Raw genomic sequence first — 27,859 nt, 5'->3', positions numbered from 1 at the left:
TGACACCTCTCTGCAATAGTTTGCAAATTTTTTTATTCTGAGAATAAAATGCCTGCACAATGAGTGATTTTTCAGGGCAATACTGGAACCAAACCCCTTGAAGTTCATCAGTTACCATTAACAGGCAGCAGTGCCACAGGCAGGGACAGCCTTGTGTGGAGGGTGTGCCCTGAGGGACAACCCTGAGCTCTGTCAATTCCTCGGGTTGGGTAAGGAAATTCTTGAAAGTGAAGAATTCAAGGTACCCTGTGTTTAGGCATGATCTCCACAGGTCTACAAACCCTCAGGTCTGATACTGGTCTTCAAACAAGATAAATATTGAGAAATAGTGGAATTTTTAAAGCTGCATGAACAGCATATACAAAATAAAATTTTCAAGCCTTCTTAAAAAGTGAACCAGACACTTTAAAAAGCTGTATTACTAAACAAATATATACTTTGTATGGCACAGCCACATACCTTTACAAAAAACTCCTAACAAATTGTTTCAGCTCTCTAAAGGGTAGCAGTTTTTGATTTAAAACATAGAAAGAAAGGCTTTAGGAAAACATAAGTAGTTACAACTCAGTTTTATCACATCCCAGCTCTATACAATATGGTGTGAGGAACACTGCAGCACTGAAGTTTGTATTACATAGTTCCTTGGTAAGGACAGCAGGGAAAGGATAGCTGCAGCTATTTGTCTGCTCAAAAGCTTAAACCTAGACTCAACTCACATGGCCCAACCACTGTCATCAAAGCAATCTTTTCAAGTGTTACTTCACATGGCAATCCCAAAAAATGAGCTGGTCATCACAGATACCTGAGAAAGGTTTGTAAGGAAAAACTGCATAGTTTTCAAGTTACATAGAAAATGTAACATTTCATCTGCAATGGATGAAGAAAGTCTGTTGTCTGAGAACATCAGCAGTCAAGAAGCCAAGGAATTCTTAAAGCTATACAAAATAATTTAAGGAAAAAGACAGTTTGATAAATCATCAGTCTTCTTCCATTTAAGGTGCATTAAGATGGAGACAGGCAAAGATCACATTTTGATTCTCATCTCACATTTCTTATTCAAGTTCCAACTTTGAGTCTCTCTGAACTCACAAAATCCTATGCAATTTTGCAAAAAGTAGTAAAAATAATGGAAGAAAGATTATAAATTATTCTGTAAATTACAGATTACAAATAAATCTGTAAATATTTTTGTAAGTCTGAATGGCACTTTACAATTTACATCAACACCTGCCAACTTCATCGTCTGTCAAACCTACGAAGCCTTCGCCTTCTCATGTCCTCTTCTGAGTTCTCAGGTGGGAACCAAAACCCATAAGGTTGCTGCTCATTCCTGTGTGTTCCTCCACCAAAATCTGCAAGACACAATGAAAAACAACTGCTATTTTGGTCTGTAATAGGAGAAAAATGCACATATATCCTGTAAGCCAAAGCATCACAACAAAAAGGAGACAGGGAATTGAATGTTTTCAATTCTGATGGTTTCAGGGCAATTACAACTTCCAGAAACTGCTCTTAAAGACAGTCAAATAAAAAGAAAAACCAAAACCAGAACCCCCTCTCCAACAATAAAGCTACCACCACCCAAAAAACCACCCCAACCCAACAACAAAACCAAACCAAACAACAAACCACAACCAAAAGAACATCTAACAAGTTAAGAATAACAAGTATTAGCAAGTATTCACATTTTTCATGATCCCTACTTTACACAGTAAACTCCAGAATATTAAACTATTTCAATGTCCTCAGCAGTTGCTTCTGGCAAAAGCAGCTTTTGTGTTTGCTTTTAGTACTGAGTCCAACATGTGCAGACCCACAGCAGATGCACACACAACTCCCACCCCAGCTGGCAGCAGTTTCACAAGGGAAGGACACGTGGCAGCCCAACCAGACAAACTGTAAGCAAAATAATCTGAGCAGCAAGAGCATAGGCAGCCCCAGAGGTGAGGGGCCTGGCACCCTGAGAGCAGCCAGGACAGGCGACTGCAGCAGCTCTCCAGAACTCACATCGAGTCAGCCAGCAAAGAAACAACCCAAGGCTTGCTTACACACAACAGCTCAGCTGAGGGGCTGTGGGAAACAAAAAATCACAGTCTGCCTTCTGAGCAGAATTACAGTGCACAGGACACGAAAATTAGCTTTAAGGGTAATAAAACCTTTTTAACATCAAGCATTTCTTAAGCTTTCACCTGGCTCACATAGGGTCAAAACTGAATTGTAATGGTGGAGTTTAATAATTTATTTTTAAATCATCGTTTTTAAACATTTTAAAAAAATTATTTTCAGTAGTGAAATTGTCAGCTAAATATCAAAGTTTCTTAAAAAAATATTTATTTTTCTACACAGCATACCAGTTTAATTTTTATTTAAGAAAACAAATACCACTTATACAGTTAAGACATGTCCTTGCACAGTCCCCATAAAATATGCCCAACACTTCAAATATACATGTGCTTTAACAATCACAAGTAATGGAATGAGGTGCTATAAAAAAGATGAAAAATGCTCTTTTATATATTGACCCAAAAATAAAAGGCTAGACAATATATTTTTAAAAGCCTTAGGTTGAAGAAAAGATCTTATTTTACATCAAACGACATGGTGAACAGCAAAGGCTGGATGTTTTAAATACGTGTATTTGTATCAGCATGTAGATATTTAAATTATCCTGTTACCTAAAATAGCTCCCTGACACCTTTTTTCTTTTAATTACAGCAGAAATATTAATGAAATAACACCTTTATCTTATCAAAATATTTATAAGCTACAGTGTTTAGAAATGGTAATTAGGCCACTGCTACTACTGAAACACCATCTGATGTCTGTGCAAGGAACCAACACAGGCTATTCAACAAATCAGCATAAACAAATTAAAGCCTAATGGAATCTAAGCCTGCATTTAAAGGATATGGAAAACTGCAACGACACTGATAGACAAAACCAAAGGATATAGCACAACAAACTTATAACAAAACATTAACCCTTCCATTGCATATTTTACAACTTTATTGTGAACTAGAACCATGTTCTGTGAAATACAGAGGACTGAGACCCCAATCCCCATCCTGTCACTCTGTGTAGAAGTTTCTTTTGTTACTGAAGTTAACAATTATAGCACTATGGACCAAAACAAGAAAATTGCAGAAATTGCAACAGATGTAACTAAACCTGTATTAATGCAATGCCTCAGAAGTGTTACATCATTCTCACTTAATTTTTCTTCTTCTCTGAAGTTATGACCTTATTTTTAGGTTAGATAATAGAAGTTGCAAGACAGTTTCTGTAAGATTCAGGAGTAATATGTCAAGCTACCAAACTGTGAAAGTCTCACTAGTAGAAATATGCAATTAGGTCTGATGATAGGAGTGCAAAATAAATTTTTTTTTAAAAATATAAAATATTTATATTTAAATATAAAATAATATAAAATAAAATTTTTTAAAAAAATAGCAGAGGTAACACAAAGCAGTATGTCTGCATTTCTTTTTCATGCCAGCTTTAGTTGTGTTAAAGAAGCATCTAGAACACTTCCGTTGAACAGCTTACCGTTTTCAGTATCACCATCTGTCCTGGCACTACTGAATGTGGTATCCATACAAAAACCGAACTATACAAACACTTAAATACCCATACAAAGAATTGACACTTCTCATTTCTAAAAAAACTCTTCCTTTTGGAGAGGCTTTGCTGTAAAAGATAATCCCAGACAGCAGTAATCTCTTTTGAACCCAGCAAGGATCATACAGCTAAGCAAAACAGAGAGCTTGATCTGCATATTTGATCAAATGTTATAACTTCCTTGCTTGGTTTTAATTTATACCAGTTTTATATAAATGATCTCTTCCATAAATAGTATAGCCCTGCTTATTATGTTATAACAACAGAATATAATCAAAGTTTACTAACCAGAACTTGGGTGTGCTACAGATCACATACAGTGTGCTGCACTGAACATCTGACTTGTCTTGCTTTTTAATGAAAAAATACCAATGTTTAAAGTGCTCTTTCTATTTGAGAAAATGGGAGTTCTCTTAATTTATAAACATCCAACGATTTTTTTTTTATTCCAAAGAAGCAACAAGACCTTTGAGATCATTGAGTCCAATCTATGACCCAACACCACCTTGTCAGGCAGACACTGGCACTGAGTGCCATATCCAGCCATTTCTTAAACACCTCCAGGGACAGTGACTGCACCACCTCCCTGGACAGCTCATTCCAAGGTATTTTTGATGCATTTGGAGTTAGAAACAGCAAACTGGAGGGCAGCAAGAAGCCAGAGTCAAAAGCTCAGTGTTGCTCTATTCATTTCATTTATTCCAGCCAATGCTTTAGGTTTAATCCAACTCCCTTACGATTTACTGAGCTGTACAGAGAATCCCAAGGAAAGGCAGTGCAGGCATTTTTCCTCCTTTCATACTTTAGAAAGACTAGGAGGCTTCCAGAAAGAGCTGAGACACAAAAACCAACAACCATTTCACAGCTTGTGTTTCACTAGGAGTCAGACAGAAACTACAACTGAATAAAAAATGCAACATGGCAAAACTGCTTTTATTCTCTCCTGTCCTTCCCTCTGCAAAATGCAGAAATGCTATACTGTCTTAGAGTTTTGCCTTTTAGTACTTATCACTGCCCCATTTTTTCCTACTTGGCTCCAAGCAGACCACATTCATTAGCCTTTGCTATTGTTTCTAACACAGCCCTTTGAGTTTCTGTTAATGTATGAAAAGAATTTTGTCATGCTATGAAGCAAACTATTCTTCCTGGTGCTGATGCCAATATGTCTCATCTACAGACTTTAACATAAACTGGTGAAGAAGAGAAATGGAATTAACTCCTGTTTCTGTGCTATGCTTTGAAACAGCTGACAAATGAAACATCAAATTAGCAGGAAAGTAGCTGAGGGTAATGAATAAAGAAGGAAAGCAACATACAATGAATCCAAACACAGCTGGATTGTTACAAGAGCAAGCCAGAACAATCTTGAACAGTGTCCGTCTCTCTCTTGTTTTTAAAAGGAGATGGTAAAATTGAGAAATACACAAAACCATTCCCTCCCAAAAGTCTGACAATTTGTTTTGGTTAGGAGAGTAGATGGCTAAAGACTTAATCTTTAATCCCTTCATACTTCAGGATTTTTATATTTAATCATGCCTCAAAAGCTCATCTTTCCTGTATCAGTACCACCAAAATAAACTCTTTTTAAAGTAACCAATTATTAAAAGCACACTGGTAACATTTTTAGAAACCATCAATCACTACCTCATAAGCCAAAATCTTACACACTTGCACACTCAGATCATCCATTTGCTACAAATAATCAACACTACAATGCAGAAATAAGAGGATAGAGACCACTGCTGGAGTTGATGCTCTTCTGCAAAGAATTAAGGGGATTAGTTTTTACAGCTACCTCCAGCTACCGTTTAGCTGGATACTGAAAATACTACAGAAGAGATGGCATAAAATCATCTCACTGCATTTCCCAGCCATTTAACAATTCACCATATGTTAATTCACCTAAAACAAGGCTAAACTCATTATTAACTGAAAACAGTTGATACATTTAGTTAATTATGTCTTTCCCAAGTATTAAATGGAATTTACTAACCAACTCAAAAAACCTTACATAAACATTCTACTTAACCAGTCCCTAGGCTAAGACAGACTGACAGCTATTCTTCTCCTGAGTAGTAAGAAATCTATGAATAACTTCAGTTAGAAGAAGAATTTCAGGTGGGCTGTATATTTATCATAATGTAGCAGAAGCATTTTGTTGAGCTGCAAATAGCAAGGTACGCTTTTCCTTGGAGAATGACTAATTTATTCAGACATAAAAAAGAGAGTTCAGAACATAATTTTTAAAATGGTCACAATGAAAAAAGAAATGTAAACTGTATACATAATCTATAGAATGAATCCAATGATAAACCAAAGTTAAAATAGTAAGCTATGGATAAATCTAAAATTAGGAATATTCATTGGCCTTAGTTTACCAGTAAAAACATTCCCAGAATAAGCTTGCTAACATTTGCAAGAATCTTACACTATAAAAAACCACTTTGCTTTCCTGTTACTGCATTTCTGCTTGTGTAACAAAGACCCACAGCAACAAAGGAATTCTGAACAATATCCCTTTCCCAATGCCAAGCCTGAGAAACCCAGATGGATGGATGGAGATACCAATGCACACTGGAGCCACTCCCCAGCAGCTCCCACTTTCTCCAAGGCTAAGGGATGCTTTTGTGCAGCCCACACACAGCTCCTGCTAATGATGCCCACAGCTGGGAAGCAGAAGTGCTGCTCTCCAGCAAGGTGACCCTGCCAAACCCACTGTGAAAGGAACAACTTTTGTTCCTTTATGAACAAGTTCAAGCTACTGAGTGAAAAAAATATTTTCCAGAGACCACTGAAGTTAGAGAAGACTCCCATTTGTATTACTGGGTCTTGGATCAAACATCAAGAGGTCTCTACCTCCATATGCAAATCATGTTTTTAAAATAGGTGTAAAGTGTGTATGTATGCAAACCACCTCTAGCAACATCCAAGATTTAACTATTTTTAGTGTTTTCCTCCTATTTTAACTGTCTTCAGCAACTGAAACAATTGCAGGAAGAAAATCATCCATAAGAATTTGCAGTACCTAGAAGTGTATTTGCATATTTAGGAACTCCCAGAAAAAAATACTCAGCATTCTGTATACATTTCAGCACGAAAATCTGAATAAATTCTTACCTCAAAATCCATTGTAGCAATAGCAAGAACCTATGCCACTGTCAATTTGCTGCCTAAAGGGCAAAGGAAGCCAACCCTTTAGGCAGTATTTCCAAAAATCCCTGCTTTGCAGAACTGGTCTTTACCCCACAGTATTTCAGAGGTGCTAACTGGTCGTGGAACTGGTTTGAAAGAGAAATCCATGGTGAAAGGCTCAGTGGTTCATTTAACTCTTTTGGTGAACTTTGATCACCATTGTGAAGAGAATTGGGAGTTTTTTGGTTCTAATTTTCAGTAAACTTCTTACACCAGCCACTGTATTTATGAAGAGACAGATAGAAGAGAATTCATTAAATATTTATAAAATAATTCTGACTATGCTTCGTGTTGCAAGTGCTCATCTTCTGACTCTAGTACCAAAACTTTCTGTGTGGAAATGATAAAAATTCATTGATTCATTTTTCCAAAAACTTTCTTAAGAAAGTGCTGGTAATCAGACCATAGAGCACAGCTGCAGTTTTAGAAAGGTATTTAGAACATGAGAACTGCCCAATGGGTTTTCCAAGAAGTGTGTTGGGTACCATAATAAATGTAAGAATTTAAAAAAAAAAAAACAACCAAAAGGAAATCCATCACAAAAGTTGCATCTAATTCTCAAAGCCTAAATTCTAGCATATGATTTCATAAAATGTATTTTAATCCAAAACAATGCACTGCATATTTGAGCACAATCTGCTTTAAGGTATTTCTACAGAAAACCACCATATTCAAGTGCAATGACCAGCATTTCTATAATTGCAGAAAGAACAGGTAACACTGGAAATAAAATATACAGCATTTCTCCAGTCTCCTCACACAAATTCCATTCTTATATTACAATATCCCATGGGCTGGAAAATTTCAATGACTCCAATAAAAAGTCCTGTTTCAGTAGTAGCAAACAGACATGAGAACCCTTCCAGGGAACAGGTAAGTATTTCCTAACTGTTCCAAGTGACTCTGATTAGCTCATACCTGGTCATCTAAAAGCTTTTGAGGGGAGAGGTATTTATTGGTTTACTTTTAAATCATAAGTGAAGAAATGCATAGACAGTTCAAGATAAAATGTAAGAGAAATGTCTATACCTGATACTTGTAGATATTTCTCTTCAGTCACAAACTATAAAGATTACCACCTCCATGTTTAAAAAGCTTAGTTTTTTTGTGGAGAAACAACAGCTTGCAAAGGATTATTAACATTACTGACACTGAAAATCAGACACTGAGAAGCTGAACTCATAAAATCCCAAAACTCACCACAACAAAAATCCAAACCCACGTGCCACACAAATCAAAATACTTCTTCTGAGAAGAAAAGCAAGCACACAATAGATCAGAGATTTGGTTATATTTGGGTTACATTAAGGGTGGCTGGTAATACCAGCACTAAGCAAAAATGTCAGCTGTGTATTTGAACTTCATAGTAAAAGGAGTTTAAATATCAAAAGCTATGGCTTTTTTAAATCCAAAATTATTTTCTTAAGTAAAGGAAGAATTAATGCAATTTGAAACCAATATAAAATTATGAGAAGAACAATAAAAATTAAAAAAAAACCCAAACCAAACTAAACCAACAAACTGGAGAGAAAACCAATTAATGTTGTTTAAATGGTTTCTTGTTTGAGGCAACAACATAACTACAACTGAGAATGGAAAACACTTAAGCAGCAGCTCCTTTCAACAAAGAGACCTAAATCACTAAAATAGTTTGATAGTCTTAAAATTGATGCTTCCATAGACCTCAAACAAGCTTAGCAATTTCTTTTCTTGCACTAGACTCTAATTACTATTATTACAGAAATTTTCAGGATATTGCATAAAAACAGATCTGCGGTTCAGAAATGCCTGAATGTGGAGTAAACAGAAATGGTGTATCTTTAGGGTGGGTTTAGATAAGCCATTTTAGAAAGCTGTATCTACTGAGCTTAAATTCAATGCATGTCTTAATACAAATTATTTTTCAGTTGTGGACAACAGCTAATACCAGGAAATTCTGTATAATGTAATTAATTATTTTATTAGCTTAGCAGGATACTATCACAGCAATTTATAGGAATGGATCAACATTCTATATCCATAATGGTACATTTTGTGGCCTAGAAGCCATAATAAATGTACTTGTCCAAATAAGGAGGAAAAAAATATTATTAATCAATTGAAATTACTGGAGTACTCTGTTGTCCAAGTTACAGAGCAGCTGTGATAGTTTAAATGTCATAGAAGGGGAAAAAATATGGGAGCTTTAAATTTATTGTGGTACCTGTTATTACAACCTATTTCAAATTATTTTATGTAATTTTTTGTCATGTTAAGTATCTGTTTCATCATCCATGTAATTGCAAGAATCTCTGAATGTGCATGCTTTAGGGAAAATGTATCATGTTCAAAGGATAGTGCTCATTCAAGCTAATTATTTTTCAAACTAACTGACAGGGAAGAATATCCTAATTGCCCATTAGCACAGTAAATTTAATCTCATCCTTTGTATCCCTAAAACAGGTGTGATCCGTGACATGCTCTGTATTATGTTCTTTGTGAAATAAGACATCTGCCTATAGGCAAACTGAACCTTTACACAGCTTGTTTAAGGAAATATTTTAAGAGCTCAAATCTTGGGTCTTGCTTGTCCAAACTGAAGTGTTCCAGCAGATAGGAGAAAGAGGTGCCAAATATAGCAAGATCCCTATATATTTGATCACACCAAATTATAATGGAAACAATATATGATGATACCTTTTCCTGCTTCAATTGCCTGTGAAAAAACTAACCAGCACTGAAACCATGCACTAACAGAGTATTAAGAAACACTGCTTTTGTCAGAGAAGTTTAAAGTGAAACTTGGTTTGCCACAGCAATCTACAAGAGAGTACTACTGAAATTCATTCTTGTGTTTCATCAAAGGATATTCTCAAAAAATAAATATTCCCTCTTACAGCATAAAACTTACCTTTGTTCAAAAACACAAGCTGACAAAAAATACATCTTACCTGGAGTGCTGGAGATTATTTAAGGCTACAAATGAAAAGCTGCAGATGTTTCACAGTGATACATGTAAGCTTTTACAATGCATACTGTCTACTTATTTATATTATAATCTTATTACTGTTACTTGTATTCTGTTTCCTTCTAGTTCCTAAAAACTTCTAGTTTCAAAAACACCCAAAAAAAATGGCTCATTCTTTCACGTAACATCTCAAAATACTTAATATTAAAAGCTTTGAAGAAGCTTAATATTAAAAGCTTCTCAAACTGTGTTAAAAATTATGTAAAATATCATCTTAGAAAGACCATAAAATAGACAATATCCTCTACAATAAAACTCATTTTATATCCATTCCTTCCCAAAATTACAAGACATGTCTAAAAATAAGTCACATCTTGTTTTCCCTCCTGCGTCCCTTTCAGTATGAATCATAACTTGAGAGATAAAAATGCAATAAAATTCCTACCTCTTTCATTAAGACTGTTCAGCACTGCCCTTTCAAGCTGTTCTTCTTCAGTGAGCCCACCTGTATAATCAAAGTAGTTCCTTGGAGCTCTGTGTTGATAATCTGGATAATAGCCATAATACTCTGTAAAATGAACCAAAAAATAAAATAAATTGCTGCTACTCAGCAAGTGTGAAATCAGATACTATCTTCTTGCTATCTTTCTTCCACAAATTGTTTTAATTTGGGAAAGAAAAAAATTATTAGGGTTCAATTACTTGTACAATATATGCCATGAATTAACTTCTAATTTACAAAGCCAAAGCATGGTAACAGGAGAAAAAAAAAATAAATATTGAAAAAAGATGGACCAAACATGTCAATTTTTTAATCTGTTAGAAGTGTTATAGAATTGCTATTACTAAGAAGTTTAACACAGAAATTGAAAGACAGTTTTCATCATCTCCTTTTAACATTAGTTGACAATATTTGGACACCTTACTGCTATCACTAGAACACAAACCAGGTACTGCTAAGGCATTTTCTCCCCACCTCTCTTCCCCTTTCCCCCAGGGCCCATAAAACAATGCCATTATGAATTCCAGTCATCTTTGGACCTAGAGAAGTCACAGGGAAAGAACCCTGCAAGTTCCTGCAGTGCTGTACACAGCTCATGTTGTGCTCTGGCACAGCTAAACCTGCCCTGCAAGAAGCCAGCAGAGCACAGATCTCATCAGTGTCTCACTCACTGCTGACAACCCTTTCTGGCCTTTGGAAAGCTGGCCAAAACCAAGCACAGGCCATCATCCACCCAAACACATGGGATTCAAAAGGAAAAAAATTACTTGGCTAGAGAATTGAGCAAGACTCTCTTCCTGTTAACAACACAATCTGATCTTGCCTGAGCACAGAAAACCTAAGCTGAGAAAAATTATGGAAAAAGGACACACTTTTCAACTGAAGAAAACTATTTAGAAAAGTCCCATTTTTCTATTCCATTTCTGTATTTTCAAAACACAAAGCTTTTGTGATGTGCTCATTTCCAGACATCTGAACGAGGGATTTTGAAGAACCAAAGTACAGAAAGGTTGGCAGTTTCTTCCAACTGAGAGAAAATTATACAAAGGTTAATCAAGATGAGTAAAGTGGAAATATTTTTTTATGAAACAAGTACAGCAAGCCATTTCCCTTTTCTTCAGCTTATTAGCATCAATGATAGTCTTGTGTTCTCTCTTTGCTTCTATCAATTCCAGATGTAACTTGTGAAGGTTCTGTACTTAATAACAAATACAGATGACAAAGTGAGGACAAATAAGCAATTTCTTTTTAAAAATGATTTTGTTGAAGAAAAATATCCCAAGTCCCTTAGACAAATAAAACCAGCAATACTCTGTCTTGAAAGTTTCCCAGGAAAAGAGGAAAAACTGACCAGAGTAACTGCACAAAATTCTACATAAAATTATATACATACCTCTGTATTTGCAAATATTCCTACATTGATTTTATGTACACATGTACATGCACACAGATGTAGGTATACACATTATACACACACATTCTGTCTGTTTCTTGTCTTGGAACACAACTGACAATGGAAGATTTTTCCTACACCTGCAGTGAAATCTGACTAAGGGACAGCATTTAGCTGTTTTGTCAGTACACTTTGGATGCAATCTTCATATACTCTTCTCATTCTCCTCTGCTTTTTATGCTAATCTGAATGAACATTTTCTCAGCTATTAATTTATTTACTTTATTTACTTTTGAGGCTTCAAAACTACATGCATGAAGAGTGTAAAAATCCTGGTACTAAAAGCATGAAATTATCTGATGAAAGCAAAAGGATGCTGTATTTTACGTTTGTTCTATTGCTGTAGTTCTTTCTGTTTTATGTTTCACACTGCCAGCAAGTTGTAAATGCTCAGAAAGCTGTAATCTTTTATTTTAAAACGAGACAGTTTGCTAACATTGACATGTTCAAGGTGTTCCTATTAATCAAAATAAATGTACTAATACTTTATTCATGAACTGCACTTTGAGAAAATCTAATTCACCTACTAAATACTAAATGTGTTAAAATTACACTTAAAACCTTTTTTCTTTTAAAGCTGTTTCCTTGTGCTGTTTCGTAAAATCTGTTCTGACCATAATTTCATCTATTTTTCTCTTTAAATTGGTATTTAAAGGCACATAGCAATAAATCAGCAATTCCAGAAAGTGAGAAACTAATCAAGATATGCATCATTAGCCTATGACACTAGAGCGAGTTTTCTTCATTCACAGATGGTCAAATTTATTCCATATATTATACACCAAGCAAAAGGTTAAATCTTCCATTAAGGCTTCTGCAAATAGGATGAAAGACAATTACAAAGTATATGAACAGGGAATGAACATAACAAATATATATTTTCTTAACTGCAGTTGTCATTTTAGACAAATGACTTTAGTACAAAGTAAAAATTAAGTGGTTATATCTAAAGGCTACTTTAAATTGTTATATCTAAAGGAACTTGGAGGACAGGATAATTCAGATTAACTCTCTCCATCTCCCCCTTGCCCAAAAGAACTCAAAGTAACAGCATTTGGGGACTGCCCAAAACAGATTTCCTTGCTGTCAGCATACTAATTTTTTTTTTCCCTCCTCATCACAGCAGATCTCTGTGTGATCTCTTCCATTTTCCCTACTGGAAAAGAGCTGGGAAAGCAAACAGAAAGGGCTGTTCAGAATCTCTCTGCTGCTCCTTCAAGAGGGGTGGTCTTGTATCCACCCAAGCTCCCAGCAGCTGGTGTTTGTACAGGGGCTGTAATAGATCACAGAGTTTAAATGTCAAGTACAAATTCTTATCTTCATTAGCTATTAAAGGACATTTTCCGACATAAATCTTCTGCCTTTCCATCCACCCTGCTATTGTGGGATGCTGGAGGAAGGTTCAATGTCTGTGAGCAGCTGGGCTGACCCCACCTTTACTTGGGCTGGGATTGCCAACCATGGGAACAGGTAACTTGTGAATACTGTGTTCACCTCTCATTTCACTTCACAGTAGTAATTGTTATATTTCTTTACTGGCCTTTAGATCAAATGTTTTTTAACTTGAGAGTAACTTAGAGTAACAAAAATCCTGGGTAAACATACTTTTAAATTGGAATAATCCCTGTTGCTGTTATTGAGGAAAGCAGGCTAAGATCTTTTGTTTAGGAATTACAAAACAGATGTTTCAAAATATTTAAGAACCCAGAATCCTGCTTGTGGGAACTATTTAATGTAATAATAAAATTGGAGATAGATCATGGAAGACAAAGTCCATCAGGGAGAATAAAAGCAGCTATAAACTTGGCTCAAAGTAACACATCTCACTTATAAAAGACTACACAAAATAAAAACCCCTTCTGATGAAACATCAGAGAACAGTAAGAATGATCAAACGTGTGAAATAGCTTCCTTATAAGCAACCAGACAGACTCCAACTTTGCAAATAGAGGGAAAAGATGACCATTTTGAGTACATTTTAGACTGTAGCCTAAAAACTACTAAGGAAGGAAGTACATAAAGAATGAAGGTTCAGTCTCCCTCCCAAAGAAGAATTAATCTGTATCAAACAAAATTGGTAGTTAGCAGGTTCAAGCCAAACGAAAAAATGACAGATTCTAAGCCAGGAAGCAAACTGTGAGTCTTTACTGATGATGTAGGTGTTAAGTGTTCATGTCAATTCAAAGAGCTTTTGACAAATTGGTGGAAGAAGGAGCTACCACAGGCTATTAAAGACAAAATTCTCCCATAAAACTTGCTGCTGAGAACATCTTTAAGCCACAAGCCACTGCACACTGGGAGATATTTGAGTGAGTTATCACTATGCATTTATCCCATTCTTCCAACAGATGCCTAGGAAAGAGCATAAAACACTGCAGGAGGTAAGAGATGCCAGGATATGCATCCCTTAGCTCAGATTCAACACCCAGAGCCCTTCTCTCAGCCTCTCCTGGCCCTCACAGACAAGGATTCCACCTATTACATCTGTACACTCCACATGCAATGATTCAATGTTCTGCAGGAGAAGTGAATCAAATGTGTTCCAGTCAGTGCCAGCATTCCAGCCATTCATCTATAAACTGAGGATGGCCTAAATTCAGTCTGCTGAGGAGGGGCTTTTTGCACATAAATAACTTAATTTACAAAGACTGTTCCAAGGAAGACATCCTTGTTAGAAGAGAAAAACCAACCGCAGAATAGAACAGATAAATTTGCTGGATGAGGGCTTATTTACCAAGGTCCAAAATGCTGCTTTTAGCAGACACGATTGCCCCACTGCTATACCTTGTGCAAAAGGAATGACACTTCCCCAAGGTAGCATTTTAGGATGTCATGACCTTAATTTGAGGCCTAAGCCTCGAATTTGTACAAATTTGTACTAAATCAGATCTGTAGAAAATCCATCCACATGCTTACCTGAAGAGGAAAGGTAAGACATGCCCAGAGAAGTAACATAAGTTTAGCAAGTATACATATGCAGAATATTTTGCCTACTATGTACGTTTCCATTTACACAGCTCTCCTATACATTTTCTAATCATCACCAAAAGCTATTTTTAAAGCTGGAATTAGTTTTTGGTTAAGTGGACAAGAGTACTTACCTGAATAGTGGTTCCTTGGCCTGTCAGGCTCAGTGAAGAAAGAAAAGCCAGCTAAATAAAAGAATAATGCATATACTGTTAGAATAATCATATTTTCTTTAAATTCAAATTTAAAGTACCCTTTCTTTAAGAGTCTGTTTCATAAGATACAGGCAGGAAATCAGTCATGGGTATCTGTGGATTGTTTTGGCATCATTGAGAGACTGTACTATTGCAAGCTTGTATGTTCCAGATTTTATAGAAGTGTGCTATGTTCAAGCAACATATCAATGTAGACCAGAAAAAAAGCAAACCTATAATGTTCTCCCTAGAAAGCACAACAAGCAATTTCTCTACTGAGAGTATTCATTATTAGTAATGTTTAATGAACAGAAAAACTGAGGACTGGAGCATTATTCCTGCTTTGCCACACGAGAAAAAAAATGCCCTTCTACTGAACACTGCTTCCTGCAGCTGTCAGTCACACACAACCTGCAGAGCAGCCCAGTCTCCAGGGCAGGTTTCACTAACAGTACTGTGATGCTATCCCTGAATTCCCAGAGAAATTCATTGGAAGGGGCCTCAGAAGGTTCCCCAGTCCAACTCCAAACCTGAGCAGCGTTAGTGAGGAGATCAGAGCAGGTTACCCAGTCAGGGCTGCATCATGCTAAAGTCCAAGGCTGCAGACTCTGAAGCTTCCCTGACAGCTGAGCTGATGCCTGCTTGTTCTATAGTCATCATCCCATGGCACAGAATCATGCAAGGTTAACCTTTAACTAACGGGACACCTGACGTCTGCTCCCTCCAGTAAGGCAGGAAAGCTGATGCTTTGGTGTCCTTTTTTCCCTTCCAGCTGCTGAACATACATGACTTACAGACTATCCCCAAACTGTGATCCAAGCCCCAGTGAGAGCACACACATTTGAACAAATAATACCTTGCTATACAAACACCATATCCATGCTCAATTTGATGGAACAGTCATGAATAAAGTACTCAACCTATCAAGCAGTCAGACATAAAAAGCCAAATATTCTGCCAACCAACCCCAGCACAGCTGTTGTGTCAGGGCTTAGATTTCCAATTAAAACACTGCCATTTATAGGAGTGTTCATTTAAAAGTTTGCAGGGCTGTATTTGAAACAACTGTTAAGACACAAGATGTTTAAAGCTATAATGTTTTTAAAAAAGTAATTATTACTGCAATATGAAAAGCTGTAATAATACACTGTTGGAAAGCTCAAGAAATCCAGTAACAAATTTTAAGTATCCTACCACCTCTTTCAAACTGTAGAGACTTTCATTAGAATCAACACAACAGTAGAAATCAAGAGGGAAACATTTTTTTCTTACATATGTTTATGGCCTCACCACACTTCATTTGAAGTTCAATTTTCATTCAAAGATTATACTATAAATAAATGCTTTTAAAAAGAAGATTAAAAGATATTCCTCTGAGTAAGAATACCTGAAAGACACATTTATTTTTAATTGTTCTTAGCCGTATATAAGAAAAAAACTTAATTTTTTTCTTCTGCACCCACTTTAATAAAATGAGCATATCTTTAATTATCTAAAAACTTGCTGGAATGGGCTGAATTTATGCAAGACTTACTGAGTTTCAGAAGTGTTCCTTATGCAGATTTTGTAAATTCAACAAAATTATATACCTGCACAGGCTTGCATGATTTTTTTCAGAGGTCCCATAGTGTACATCAATCCAACAAGAATCCCTGACAGATGCCCAGCAAAAGAAGTCCTAGAAAATAAAAAAAAACTTGATTAATGGAAAGGGACACTTTTTTTGATAGGGATACAAAAGGGGGAGTGTAAAATTTGTTGTAAAAGAATTTGTTGTCTGAGACTTCCCTGACACAGTCCCTGAGTGAGACCAAGCACAGAGACATTACCTGCCTTCAAGGATATAATGCCAAGTTTTCTTTCTTTGTAACTACCTTAAACTTGGGAGTTACACAGTTACAGGAAAGTATTTTAAAAATATCCTGAAAAATTGGAGAGATTATTTTAGTTGCTACAGAATATGCTTTCCCTAAAAACAATTCAAGAGCTACCAAAGGACTAAACTGGTTTTAAGCTTTAGAAAAGTAACTTACATTGTAATGTCTGGATGGATCTTACCAAAACCATGCACAGTTCTGAGTGAAAGCACAAACACAATACTTGCTACTGCACTATCCATGCAATCCTACAATTAGTCTGAAAGAAGTATGAATGCAGATCCATTGCAATCTTTGTAATACACTGCCTTCAAAATTGAAAGAACAATTGAAAAGCTGTGATCCAAATTCTTTTCTATGCATACCAACAATTTCTTTAAAAATATCATTCACATTTGTACACAGAATGAAAAGGCTCTGGAGTTTTTTGAGAATTCAACCCAGAGGCATGTATTTTCATTAAATAAAGAGATTTGCTGTAGTTATTGACATGACTATGGGGTACTCTATACATTCAAAAATCAATTTTGAGCATTCAAATTAAGAGTTAAACTCTTGTGTTTAAACATAAATTAAGAGAAAATCTTCTGAATTCAAGCAGGTGTAAACACTACTTGCAAATTTTTCACCTCTATTATGAAGTTGCAGAAGCCAATGCATTAAACATTAACATCTTGTATGTGCAATTAGAAAATAACTCATTTATACTGGTTGTCAAAAAATCTAAATAATACAGGCTAAAATGAGATTTTTTTTTTTCCTTTATAAAGTAGAAATTAAACCTCCATTTAATGTACCAAGTGTAATTGGTACCAAGTTTGCATCAATTTTTACATTCACATCAGTGATCTGCAGGAGTTATACAGATGATGGCATGAGCACTCAAGCCAACTTCCAGGCATCAGTGGTAAAAGGAGACAGGACACGTCACTAGAGGGAGGTAAAGATCAAATTCTAAATTCACTCTTCTGCCACCTACTTCACCACAAACTCATATCCTGCCATGGAGAACTGCAGTTCTCTCTTGTCAGTAACCAACAACTCTCTAAAGAGTAACTTAACAAGAATGCTGATGTGAGAATTTATAGATAAAAGACCATTACCAAAATAAAGTATCTATAAGGAACTAATTTTTCAAACAGATTTCTCTGGAACAGATATCCCAAATTTATGAAAAATTAATGCCCAACTTGGAAAATGTCTCACCTCAGAAAATGAAAAATACTTAAAAATCACCTACTGTAGAAATCACCAACATAATATTGGTTCACCTGAGACTTAGGATACCTGCCCAATTCTGGAAGAGGCACAGATTAACCAGAAAGCAACTTTTCACATGTCTGTTCTTACATTAACTAAATAAGCCCAAGGACTGCGAAGGAAATACAGATATATCTCAATATTCTTCACGGAAGGTGAAGATTAGAAGGATACTGAATGCACTTTAAAATTTTTTCCAAAACAAAAACATTAATGAGAAATTAATGAGAAAGAAAATAATAAGATGTCAATAGACTCCTAAATCCTCTCTCAGCACACAAATCAAAGTTTTCAAAAAGCTCAGTACAATTTTTGTACCTTTCATTGGTCATGGATTTTCAGGTGAACCTGTTACACCAGTCCAATAAGGCAGGTCCAAATTTACTGCATGACTTTCTAACTGGACAGAATTCTGCCCCAATTACTCACCTCCTATCTATTCAAAATGAAATTATGCAACTTGGTCTACAAAAAGGAACCAGTTGAACACAGACTTCAAATATTATAACCTGTCCTGAGTACACAGATGTTCATGTAAGAGCAATTCTGTGAGTGCTATAATTGTTATGGTTCATTGCAAGGCAGTTGGCAGTTATTAATTAAACATGTTGTGTTCTAGGACTGAATTTCTGGAGGTCACTACCTGTTTTCTGTAGCCCCCATTATCCTTTAAGTTCTGTGAAATTTCCCTCTGTAGAGGTCACTGTAGAAGTTTAGATGAGGCAGAAATCTAAACTTCCATGAAATATTTTTTTATATTATTTCTGGACTTCTTATCCACTCTCTACCCAAAGACATTTCTATAGTAATGCAACTGAAAAAGAACAGCACACAATGTCTGAAATCATGTTTTTCCTCTACCATAAACAGAATGATATGGTTTTACTTCATACATAACGCTCTTCTACTATTCTTTAATTAAAAACAGTATTGTAAAACATATCACCAAATAAAACCTATGTTCAGCTGAAACAGCAGTTTATATTTTTCCAAAAAATGTTTTAAATGCACTGAAAGCTTTAGTTTTATACTTGTAACAATGCCAAGCAGCTCACAAATAAAATTGTATTTGGGCAGAGCACTCTTCTGTCTTTAATCCTCACTGCAGTCAATTGAGCAGCCAGGCATAAAGCAATAAAACCAGTGCTTAACCTAAGCAATATTTGAATTCTCCTTCTGCACTAGAAAATGTTCTATCAGCTATATCATAGTATCTGACAAGGAAGATCTCCGTATTGCTGAGCCCTTTTTTTTTAATCTTTCTGAAAAGTGGGAAATTGTACATAAACTGTGATTTGATCGTTCACAGGTTTTGTGTCTGTACTTTGCATATATTCAGCAATATGATTCACAGTTACAAAATATTACATAGGAAAATTACTCATTTGCAAATAGGACTACAAAAATCAACTGCCAAAGAAGTGCAAGGTCCTGTTCTCCCAGAGATAGGGGTAGATGAACTGTGCTGACACAGAGCACACAGGGAAACTGAGGGAGATGACCAGCAGCACTGCAGGACAGTGACACTGACAGTGACAAAACTGGCAGAATACTGGATGATAGTTTGATCATAAATCAGAGGAGTGACTAAGCCAGAGTGGGCTAGGACAGAAATGGCAAGCAAACAGTGGAATGCTGCTCAGGTAATGAAGCCCTTGGCACTATAGTGGAGTAGTTTTGTTACCTCATTGAAAAGGCACAGACCTTTTCCTTGTCTATCAACTTTTGTTATCTTCTCTCAAATAACTCAATTAACACCTTCTGGGAAGGGTATTTCAGGTTTTTAATTTGAGATGAACTCAATACTGCAGACTGCAGCCCCAACACTGCACTGGGATACCAGCTAACACTACTCACACTTCATGAGACATTTCAAACTACTTCAGATTGCCCAAATCTCCTTCCTATGAAATATTAAATGCACTTACCCTGGGGAGATTAAATGAATAGCCACCAGCTCCACCCAACAAGCATATTTACTAGCTATTGGCAATCCAAAGATATTGCTCACTCTTCCTGGATTATAATGGTTGTTTAGAACTTTCAAAGCAAACAAGACTCCTGCAAACAAGAAGAAATCACATGAAGAGAGAAATAATGTACAAATAATAAAGGAATGTAAACAATTTGAAGCACCATGCAGTGTCAAAGCACCATAAATCATACAGCTGCATGCCAGAACACTTCTGTTCTTTCAGTGATACTTTGCAGTGACTTAAAAAAAAAAAAATACAAAAATTATGTATTTGTGTAACAGCCAAATCTAAGCTGCTTTTTAATGTGCCTGCTCACTGTAGCTGTTCAGGTATTCAAAATAATACAAACATAATTTAAAATGGGAGTTCTAGTTGAAATAATTGACAAAATTAGTGAATTCAAAAAAATGTTCCATGATTTGAGAAAACCCATTACTGAAAACAAGGCAAACAAATACGTGTAAAGCTCAACAGTAGGTTCAAATTCTGAGTTAATGGAAAATCATCTTACACAAACTTCAGATTCACTTGTTTCTGAAAAAAAAAAGTAGATAAATCACTTTTAATCACAGTAAATATTATTAATTTTAACTGACTGCAACTGTTTTGTCATGCAACCACTAGCCAATATGATGGAATGAATTCAGAGCACTTATTGAAAGTGCTTATGAAAACGTTCCTCTCAAGAGACAGCTCACAGTGGTCTGAAAAAAAACCTGAAAAATTAATAAATAAAACTTCTGACATGGACATATGAAGGCTGGCACAGGCAGCCAAACCACTCAGGGAAAGGGGCTGCACTTGGGGCCTCTACAGCCCCCAGAAAGGCTGATATTAGAACTGGACATGTCTTGTTACCAAAGGGGGGTGCCCAGAACATACCTGGAGGTCCAAAGGAGCAACTCCCAGGATTTTCCAGCTTGTATCCACTGGAATATCCCAAGAAAACCTCAAAGGTGTTGAAGTAACTTCCTTAAAAGCTGAAAAAGAGTGCTTGCCTTCTAAGTCTAGGTCCCAGTGACAGCAAGGAAATCCCCTACTTATCTAGAAATGCAGGGCTACTTTTCCACTTGACTGCACATTTTTTTAAAGAGAAGGAGTTTATTGACTTGAAAATAATCTGCTAAAGGAGGAGACAAGACCATTACCGGAAGGATGATAACCAAAATCAGGTGTTTGGATGTTGCCAGCAGAAGCAAATCTAGGGGAGTCTCTCCAAAGACAGGCATGAATAATTTTAAACTGACAAGTTTTCTAGAAGCCACCTAAGGATCATTATTGAAATGCTTATATGGCACCAGAAAATTAAGAGCTCAGACTTCAATTAACCAGTGATATTAAACAGAAAACATAATTCTACCATGATAATGATATTTCATGTATTCAAGTAAAGTTCCTGTCAGTCACAAGAACATGAACTGAATTACTTTATGTCCATACCCAGAGTACATGTTTTAAATTAAAAAATAGGATAAGCATACTGACATGACAATCATACATTTATTTATACAGATGTACACCTATTCTCTTCCTGCAATTAACAGTTACTGTTATGTAGCAACTATACATATTAATTTTACCCATGTAAATTGGACCAACTCTGTGTCTTACCTGAAAAACCTACACCACAATTCATTTCATAGGAATGATCATCCAGAATTATCACAAGCAGGAGCTCCAGCACCATGTAAACTACTCCAATCAGTACTGAAAATACTGCAATAATGTAGGCAAACCATATGCTCTTCAGCTTTTTTTCCAGCTTTATGCCCTTCCAAAGCATGGAAATCATGTTATAATACAAATGCCAATCATCTGCATGGTGGAAAGGAGCAAGCAGCAAACGCTGCCAGTTCTTTCTGTGGACAGCTTCATTTACACTGAGACACACTTCAGACAGTGGTTTCAAAGGATTCAGAAAGAGAAAAATATTCAGTAGAAGTACCCCAAGGGTAACAGAAGGAATGTTCTGGAGTCCAACTTGAGAAATTTGATAAAGCAGCAAAAGCAGTCCAGCACTAACTCCTCTTTGCCTTCGTTCCATTGTTACTTCTTGTTCAAAGAAATGTGAAGATTATTCTGATTTCCAGTCTTTTATTCAATTTCAAAACCATACAAGTTCTGGAAATTCTGAAAGAAAAAAGATAACTTGTTATATACGTATTTACGTATTATATACACGGTGTTTTGAAGCTCATCACTGGTTTTTTTGAGTTTTTAAACACAAAAAAATTCATCAAGGTAATCAGCTGAGACCTTTATATATCAGAACAAAATTTCAAGTGAGGGGAAAAAACCCCAGAATTTTTAAACTGATACAAAACACAAACAAAAGAGATTTATAGAGGCAATCCAGAGCAAGCACTGAGAGAAAAAGCAGTCTGCAACCTCTCATATCCCTGGACAGGCTGTACTTAATCTATTAAAATACTTGTGTATGCTAGACATGTTTTCATTAATTCTGATTCAGTCAGAACAATTAAGATTTCAGGAAGTAAAACAGTTCAAAATTCTTCTATAGAGTCTCAGTTTCCAGAATTCCTATCTTTGGCACATATTTAAACTTTTTAATGACCACTTCTCCAACTTGCACAAATATTCAAAACAAGCTTGAAAACTAAAAGTAACAATTTTTAAAAAAGGAACAGAGACACAGCTAAGCAATCCTAGATACAATTTGAAAATTGTTACTGCTTTCATAGAGATGAGACTAAAGAGTTTAGTTTAGAAGTAAGCAAAGGAGAAAAGAAAACTATGGGAGAAATCATATACAAAATCAGCATATAAAATTTAAAGAGCTATAACAAATTTTCATCTCTGCCTTGTTTATATCAGAAAAACCCAGGGGGTTAAAGAGGGCTACAGAAATAGATCTGGCTAGAAACAGAGTTACTGTGGCAGGAACTGACAGGAGAGGAAGGAGGAAGATGCGCTGGATAACACAGCACAGGGGGCTGTGGAGTTGCCAGAGGGTGGAACCACCTGTGGTAGACAGAAAGAGACCTGGGATTTCAAGCTGGTTCTGAGGGCTACCCCAACTTGGCCAGTCCAGCTTTTACCTCTGAAAACCAACAAAATACAACTACTATTCAAAACTCTGCTCCCAGGTTTCACATGAAACTGCCTGAAATATTGAGATATATATAAAATTCTCATCTAAGCACCCCAATAGCCTTCTTTTTCATTATAAACAAAATAGTTAAAGTTGATAATATACTAATTTTTTATTTAAATGCCTTTCCTGTTAATACAGAACTATTCCTCTTCAATATTTTCATTAGAAAAACAAGCAACAATCTAATTCTTCTAGAGGACAGGAGGAAAAATTACACATTTATAAAGGACAGCTCAAGATTCAAAATTTAACCTTCCCCATTATGTCTGTTAGGATTTACTAAGTTTCACATTTCTACAGACCATTGCTATGCCTGTAAGCACTTTATTAAAAAATTTTATTCTGTTATTCAGACTATTCTTAATAATTTGATTGAGATGCATTCCACAAAGTCAGTGAGGACATGGAAAAGAAGGAAAGCATCTCTGGATCATGGTATCTTATAACAGACCTGCATGGGGTGGAACATCAAAGACAACCCGGTAGGGGCCAGGCTACCTTCTCTGCTTATCCTGAAGTGAGGGGAGCACACAGTTCCATGCTAGTTCACACACAGAATTAATTAATGCCACTTCTTATAATTATTTTTTTAGTCTCTGTATTTCTCTCTAAATCACATTTATGCTTATTATAGCAATTTAAGAGAAGAAAAAACCAATCTGGTTTTGTTTTTATCCTGAAAATAACTGCAGTAAACCAGAATGAATGTGAAATGTATTTGTTACATTACAAGGAAAGTCACTACATTTTCCCCATGTTATTATCTTGGAGATGCTATATAATCCCTGCGCTTTGTCCAAAACACAGTGAAAACAACAGAAACGCACTTTATACCAGGCCTTGAACATGTAACTTCCTACACTGGTGCCTTCCAAAACCAGTTTCTAATGATCACAATTTAACTGCAGAGAGCACAGCTGCAGCCCTCACAAGGCTCAAATGAACCAACCTGTTAAACTGAAAATTGGTCATTGCAGATAATTACATTGTCATCTTTGAGTTTCAAGTCAATATTATCACAAAAAATAGTTAATCCAAAGTTAAATCAATGTCATCCTCTTTTTCCACACTAGCTCTGATATCAGGTAGACCAACATCCCCTAATATTCTTATAATCTTCTGCCCAGACCTCTGGCTAGTCTTGTACCACATACAGAGTTACATCTTTTTCATCACAAAACAGTCGACACAAAAACTCTTAGAATTTAAAAATGGACATCCTTTAAATGCAAGTTACATGGAAACATCAAAATCTTGCCATACCATGTTGCTCAAATTGTCAAATAACCTTGTGTTTTAAAGCTTCTGTCTCTGTTTCTGATAGCCGTAAATTCCCAAATTAAGTACTTTCAGCATCCATGCACCTAAGAAAAGAAACCCTCATCCAGCACACAGCCAGACAATAATCATGGAACAGGATTGGGAATGCTTTCCATCATGATCATAGCAGTGCTAGTTACCCTAAACCATTCCCATTACTGGGAGCAACCAAAAATATCAACCAAAACACATTATGTGTTTGAGTCAAAGGGAAAAAGATACAAGAAAACAGTAGCTGACAGCCTTCTGGAATGCAACTCCCTTAAAACATAGAGAGCTTTCAACTGTTTGAACATTCCTCCTCAGCCTCTACTCTGTTTATTAAAAGTCTAATGAGGCTTGAAACAATGAAGCACTTTTTTCTTTTTTTTTTTTTTTGAACACATGCCACCTACTTCAAAATGTACAAATTTCCAGAATAGACTTGAAATGGACATTTGTCTTGCATCCAGGCTGCCACGTGTCTGCATTTTTGTCACCTACTGAAGATAAATATCTGAATGAAATATTCTTGGAATTTATTTGTTTGTTTTGTACTAACCAAGTAAAAAGCATTTAAACTTACTTTACTGTGACAAACCCCCTCACTCACTTGGCAGCCATAAAATATTACAACTTCACATTACTAAAAAAATCATGCAATAAAATATTTTAATAAATACCTGTTAAATTCAAATGTTCTACTGTCTTTTCCTGTAGCTGTAATTTGAATTTAGAGGAAAATAATCTCCCTGTACCCTTGCTCCCCTTAAAACAGACATAATTATCCTGAAATTTTGATTTATGTTTATGCAAAGCCAAGTACACCCTGGAAAAAAAATTTATGCATTCAGCCTACATGTCCAGATTAGAGCTAGACCAATGTCAAAACCACTTGAAACATAAAGGGCGAGTATCAGATCCTAAGCACAAAGCATTCCACAATACAGATAAGCCTCAACAGGCCCACACCACTTGTCTGTGAAGATACAGTCTCAGGGTACAAAGACTTCTCCAGGTAAAGCAGAAACTGTTTTTAGGGCAAAAGAGGAGGGCAAAGGAAGCAGGAGCCAACTGTAAACACTTTTACTGTGGCACTCACACTTTGGAAAGGGGTGGGGAAAAGGCCTAACAGAAAAAACAACCAATGCAAGGAAAAACAAATAAACATTTGAAACATAATGAATCATCCTGTTTATATTTAATAAGTATGCAAGGAGAAGGTCAGCCACAAGCTGTCAGCTACAACAAGCTTTGAAATGTCCAGTCAATTACATAGTTCATAGCAAAGACAAGGTTCTGACTTAATTATAAAATGAATTACTTCATAAAGGACAACTTCTGGATTCATCACATGTGCCTTTAAAGGGTTTTCCTTCACAAAGGAATACTGAATGGTGAACTGAAAAGATACAGCATTTCAGAATTTGGTGAGAGAAGTCATATATCTGTAATAAAAATATTTTAAAACTGTGTAAGTCAATAACTTCCTTACAATTCAATTGTTAAATATTAATGTTCAATGACTTCAAAAATGGCTGTATCACAGTCACATTTTAAATTTCATTCAAAGTTTTCTATGTGAATAAAGAAGTCCTTCTGCCTCTTAAATCTACTTCAGCATAGAAACTGGAAATCTTTAATAGATTTGTAATCCTCTTAGGTACCACCGAAAGAGGAAGTCCTTAACAAAATAAGCATTTTAACTAAAAACTTCTGCTTAAAACTGAAAATTGTGTTCTGAAGGGTGTAACAACCACTGTTCACAATAAAATATATACATATTAAACAATACATGTCAAGAATCATTTTAGCTACCTTATCCCAAAATAAATGAGACAGCTTTCACAGGAAAGAACCCAAGGGGCTAGGTCAAATCTCTCTCATAACAGACAGTAATTAGTAACTGCCTCTCAAAACACCAGGATACATCTACACTAATTGAAGTTGGAGAAGTGAAATAGTCATAAATATTTAATATCACTGTACTTGTAAAGGAAAGAGGATGTCACACCTTAAAATAAAAATACATCAAAACAACAGTGAACTTCAGATTAGGCCACAGCTGAGTTTTAACTTCACAGATTTTTAACTCAGGGTCAGGGATTTGGGTTTTGATCGGGGTTTCTTGGGGTTTTTCCCCCACTTGATTGCAATTGTGCCACCTGTATAAGGTTAAAACTGGGTAATCATGCTAGAAAAGTATCCTCCTTTATCTGAAGAATTTTTTAATATTATGGAAAATGAAACCATCAAAGACTGCGTGACTCCACTTCAGAAGTGTGAAGCACAACAGCTCTGATAATTTTAGCATTCCTTGGAAGCTTTTGAGGAAAAATTTGTCTGCAGCGTGTAGAAGAAAGGATGAACAGGGAACTCACTTTTTGAAGAAATCTATTCTAAATAATTCTGTTTAAATATACAATTAATTCAGAAACATATGCTTTGTAGTATTAGCATTATATTACCATTGTCAACACCTCCAATCTATGTCAATAAAAAAACAGTTCCAGGAAGAACATCACTGTGCTATTTCAGGAAATCAAACCAGCTCAGGTATTGGCCATTACATTTTACAAACACCTGAATTAATTGAACTCGGTGTTTTAACAATTGTAAAAAGGCTTACCAAATACAGTCAAGATATACTTGCCATTACTTCTTCTTTTATACAGATGAAAGATATTTGCAGTTTTTGGGGGGTAGGTTTTTTTGTTTCGTAGTATTAACAAAAAAAGGGATATTGTTTCGGCCAATTACTGATTTTTTTAGGAAGTCGTTTATATAATTTTTTTAAAATACCACTGCAGAATATGAGGTAAATGGAGGCTACAAGCCCGAACTGCGGAGGCTGTAAGGAGCACAGCACATGTGCAGGTGTGGCTGCGGATAAGCCCCGCGGGTTCCCGACACTCGGCTCCTCCAGCGCACCGAGAGCGCTCCCAGGAACCGAGCCCCAGAGACACGACGGTGGGTGTGTGTATAAAGATAACGGCTGTGAAACCGTGAAATATTGGGGATCCGACTTCTCAGGCCGCTTCACTTCCATAATTCCCACCACCACTCCTTGCGGCGGCAGGAACGAGCTAAGATCGGCGGAGGAAAACTTCCTACAGAGCGCAGCTTGAGGGCAGCTTACCCAGCGCAGACCCGGCTTGCCGGGGCTCGCAGCGGGCAGCCCCCGCTCAGCAGGGCGGCGCTCCCCGGGTGTGGGCCGCGCCCCTCACGGCCGGGGGGCCGCTCTCCGCCGGGAGGCGGCGGCAAAGGCGAGAGGAAGAGGGCAGGAGAGCAGAACAGGAGAACACGGCAGGAGGAGCCGCGCGGGGAAGGGGAGGAGGAGGTGGCGGCGGCAGCTCCAGCGTCCCCCCGCCCCTGCACTCACGTTCTCCGGCGGCGGCAGCACCTGGAACCCCGCGCCGCCTCACGTGACCGCGGCGAGGGGCGTGGCCCCGGCCCCGG

The 27,859-nt window shown here is 36.5% G+C and overlaps 1 protein-coding gene across 4 annotated transcripts; it reads right to left on the bottom strand.

Moving 5' to 3' along the window:
• Positions 1-16: 16 nt before the first annotated feature.
• RHBDD1 (rhomboid domain containing 1) lies at positions 17-27,859 on the bottom strand. Of its 4 annotated transcripts, none has more exons than XM_033516591.1 (8): positions 27,783-27,859; positions 21,598-22,116; positions 19,939-20,071; positions 16,463-16,551; positions 14,814-14,864; positions 10,203-10,325; positions 8,011-8,058; positions 1,241-1,352 (listed from the first exon to the last, which is right to left on the bottom strand). In XM_033516591.1, exons 2-7 carry the CDS (start codon positions 22,028-22,030, stop codon positions 8,045-8,047), a joined length of 843 nt encoding a protein of 280 aa, XP_033372482.1. In that variant the 5' UTR covers positions 22,031-22,116; positions 27,783-27,859; the 3' UTR covers positions 1,241-1,352; positions 8,011-8,044. The 4 variants fall into 4 exon arrangements, 3 of the variants coding, with proteins under 3 accessions (XP_015493022.1, XP_015493023.1, XP_033372482.1); XR_004498637.1 differs by lacking the exon at positions 8,011-8,058 and adding an exon at positions 6,736-7,029 and having other exon boundaries at positions 1,246-1,352; XM_015637536.2 differs by lacking the exon at positions 8,011-8,058 and having other exon boundaries at positions 17-1,352.

Source organism: Parus major, chromosome 9 (assembly GCF_001522545.3).
Source record: "Parus major isolate Abel chromosome 9, Parus_major1.1, whole genome shotgun sequence".
NCBI classification, from domain to species: Eukaryota; Metazoa; Chordata; class Aves; order Passeriformes; family Paridae; genus Parus; species Parus major.
Note: the sequence above shows the minus strand (reverse complement) of the source record. Positions and strands in the feature narration are given on the sequence as shown.

Excerpts from the sequence above, each read along its gene's own strand:
- RHBDD1 (XM_015637536.2), bottom strand. The coding sequence starts at position 22,030 with ATGGAACGAAGGCAAAGAGGAGTTAGTGCTGGACTGCTTTTGCTGCTT. Across the intron at positions 20,072-21,597 it reads TTGTGGTGTAGGTTTTTCAG|GAGTCTTGTTTGCTTTGAAA; the intron begins GTAAGACACAGA and ends TCTTGTTTGCAG. Across the intron at positions 14,865-16,462 it reads AATCATGCAAGCCTGTGCAG|CTGGCTTTTCTTTCTTCACT; the intron begins GTATATAATTTT and ends TCTTTTATTTAG.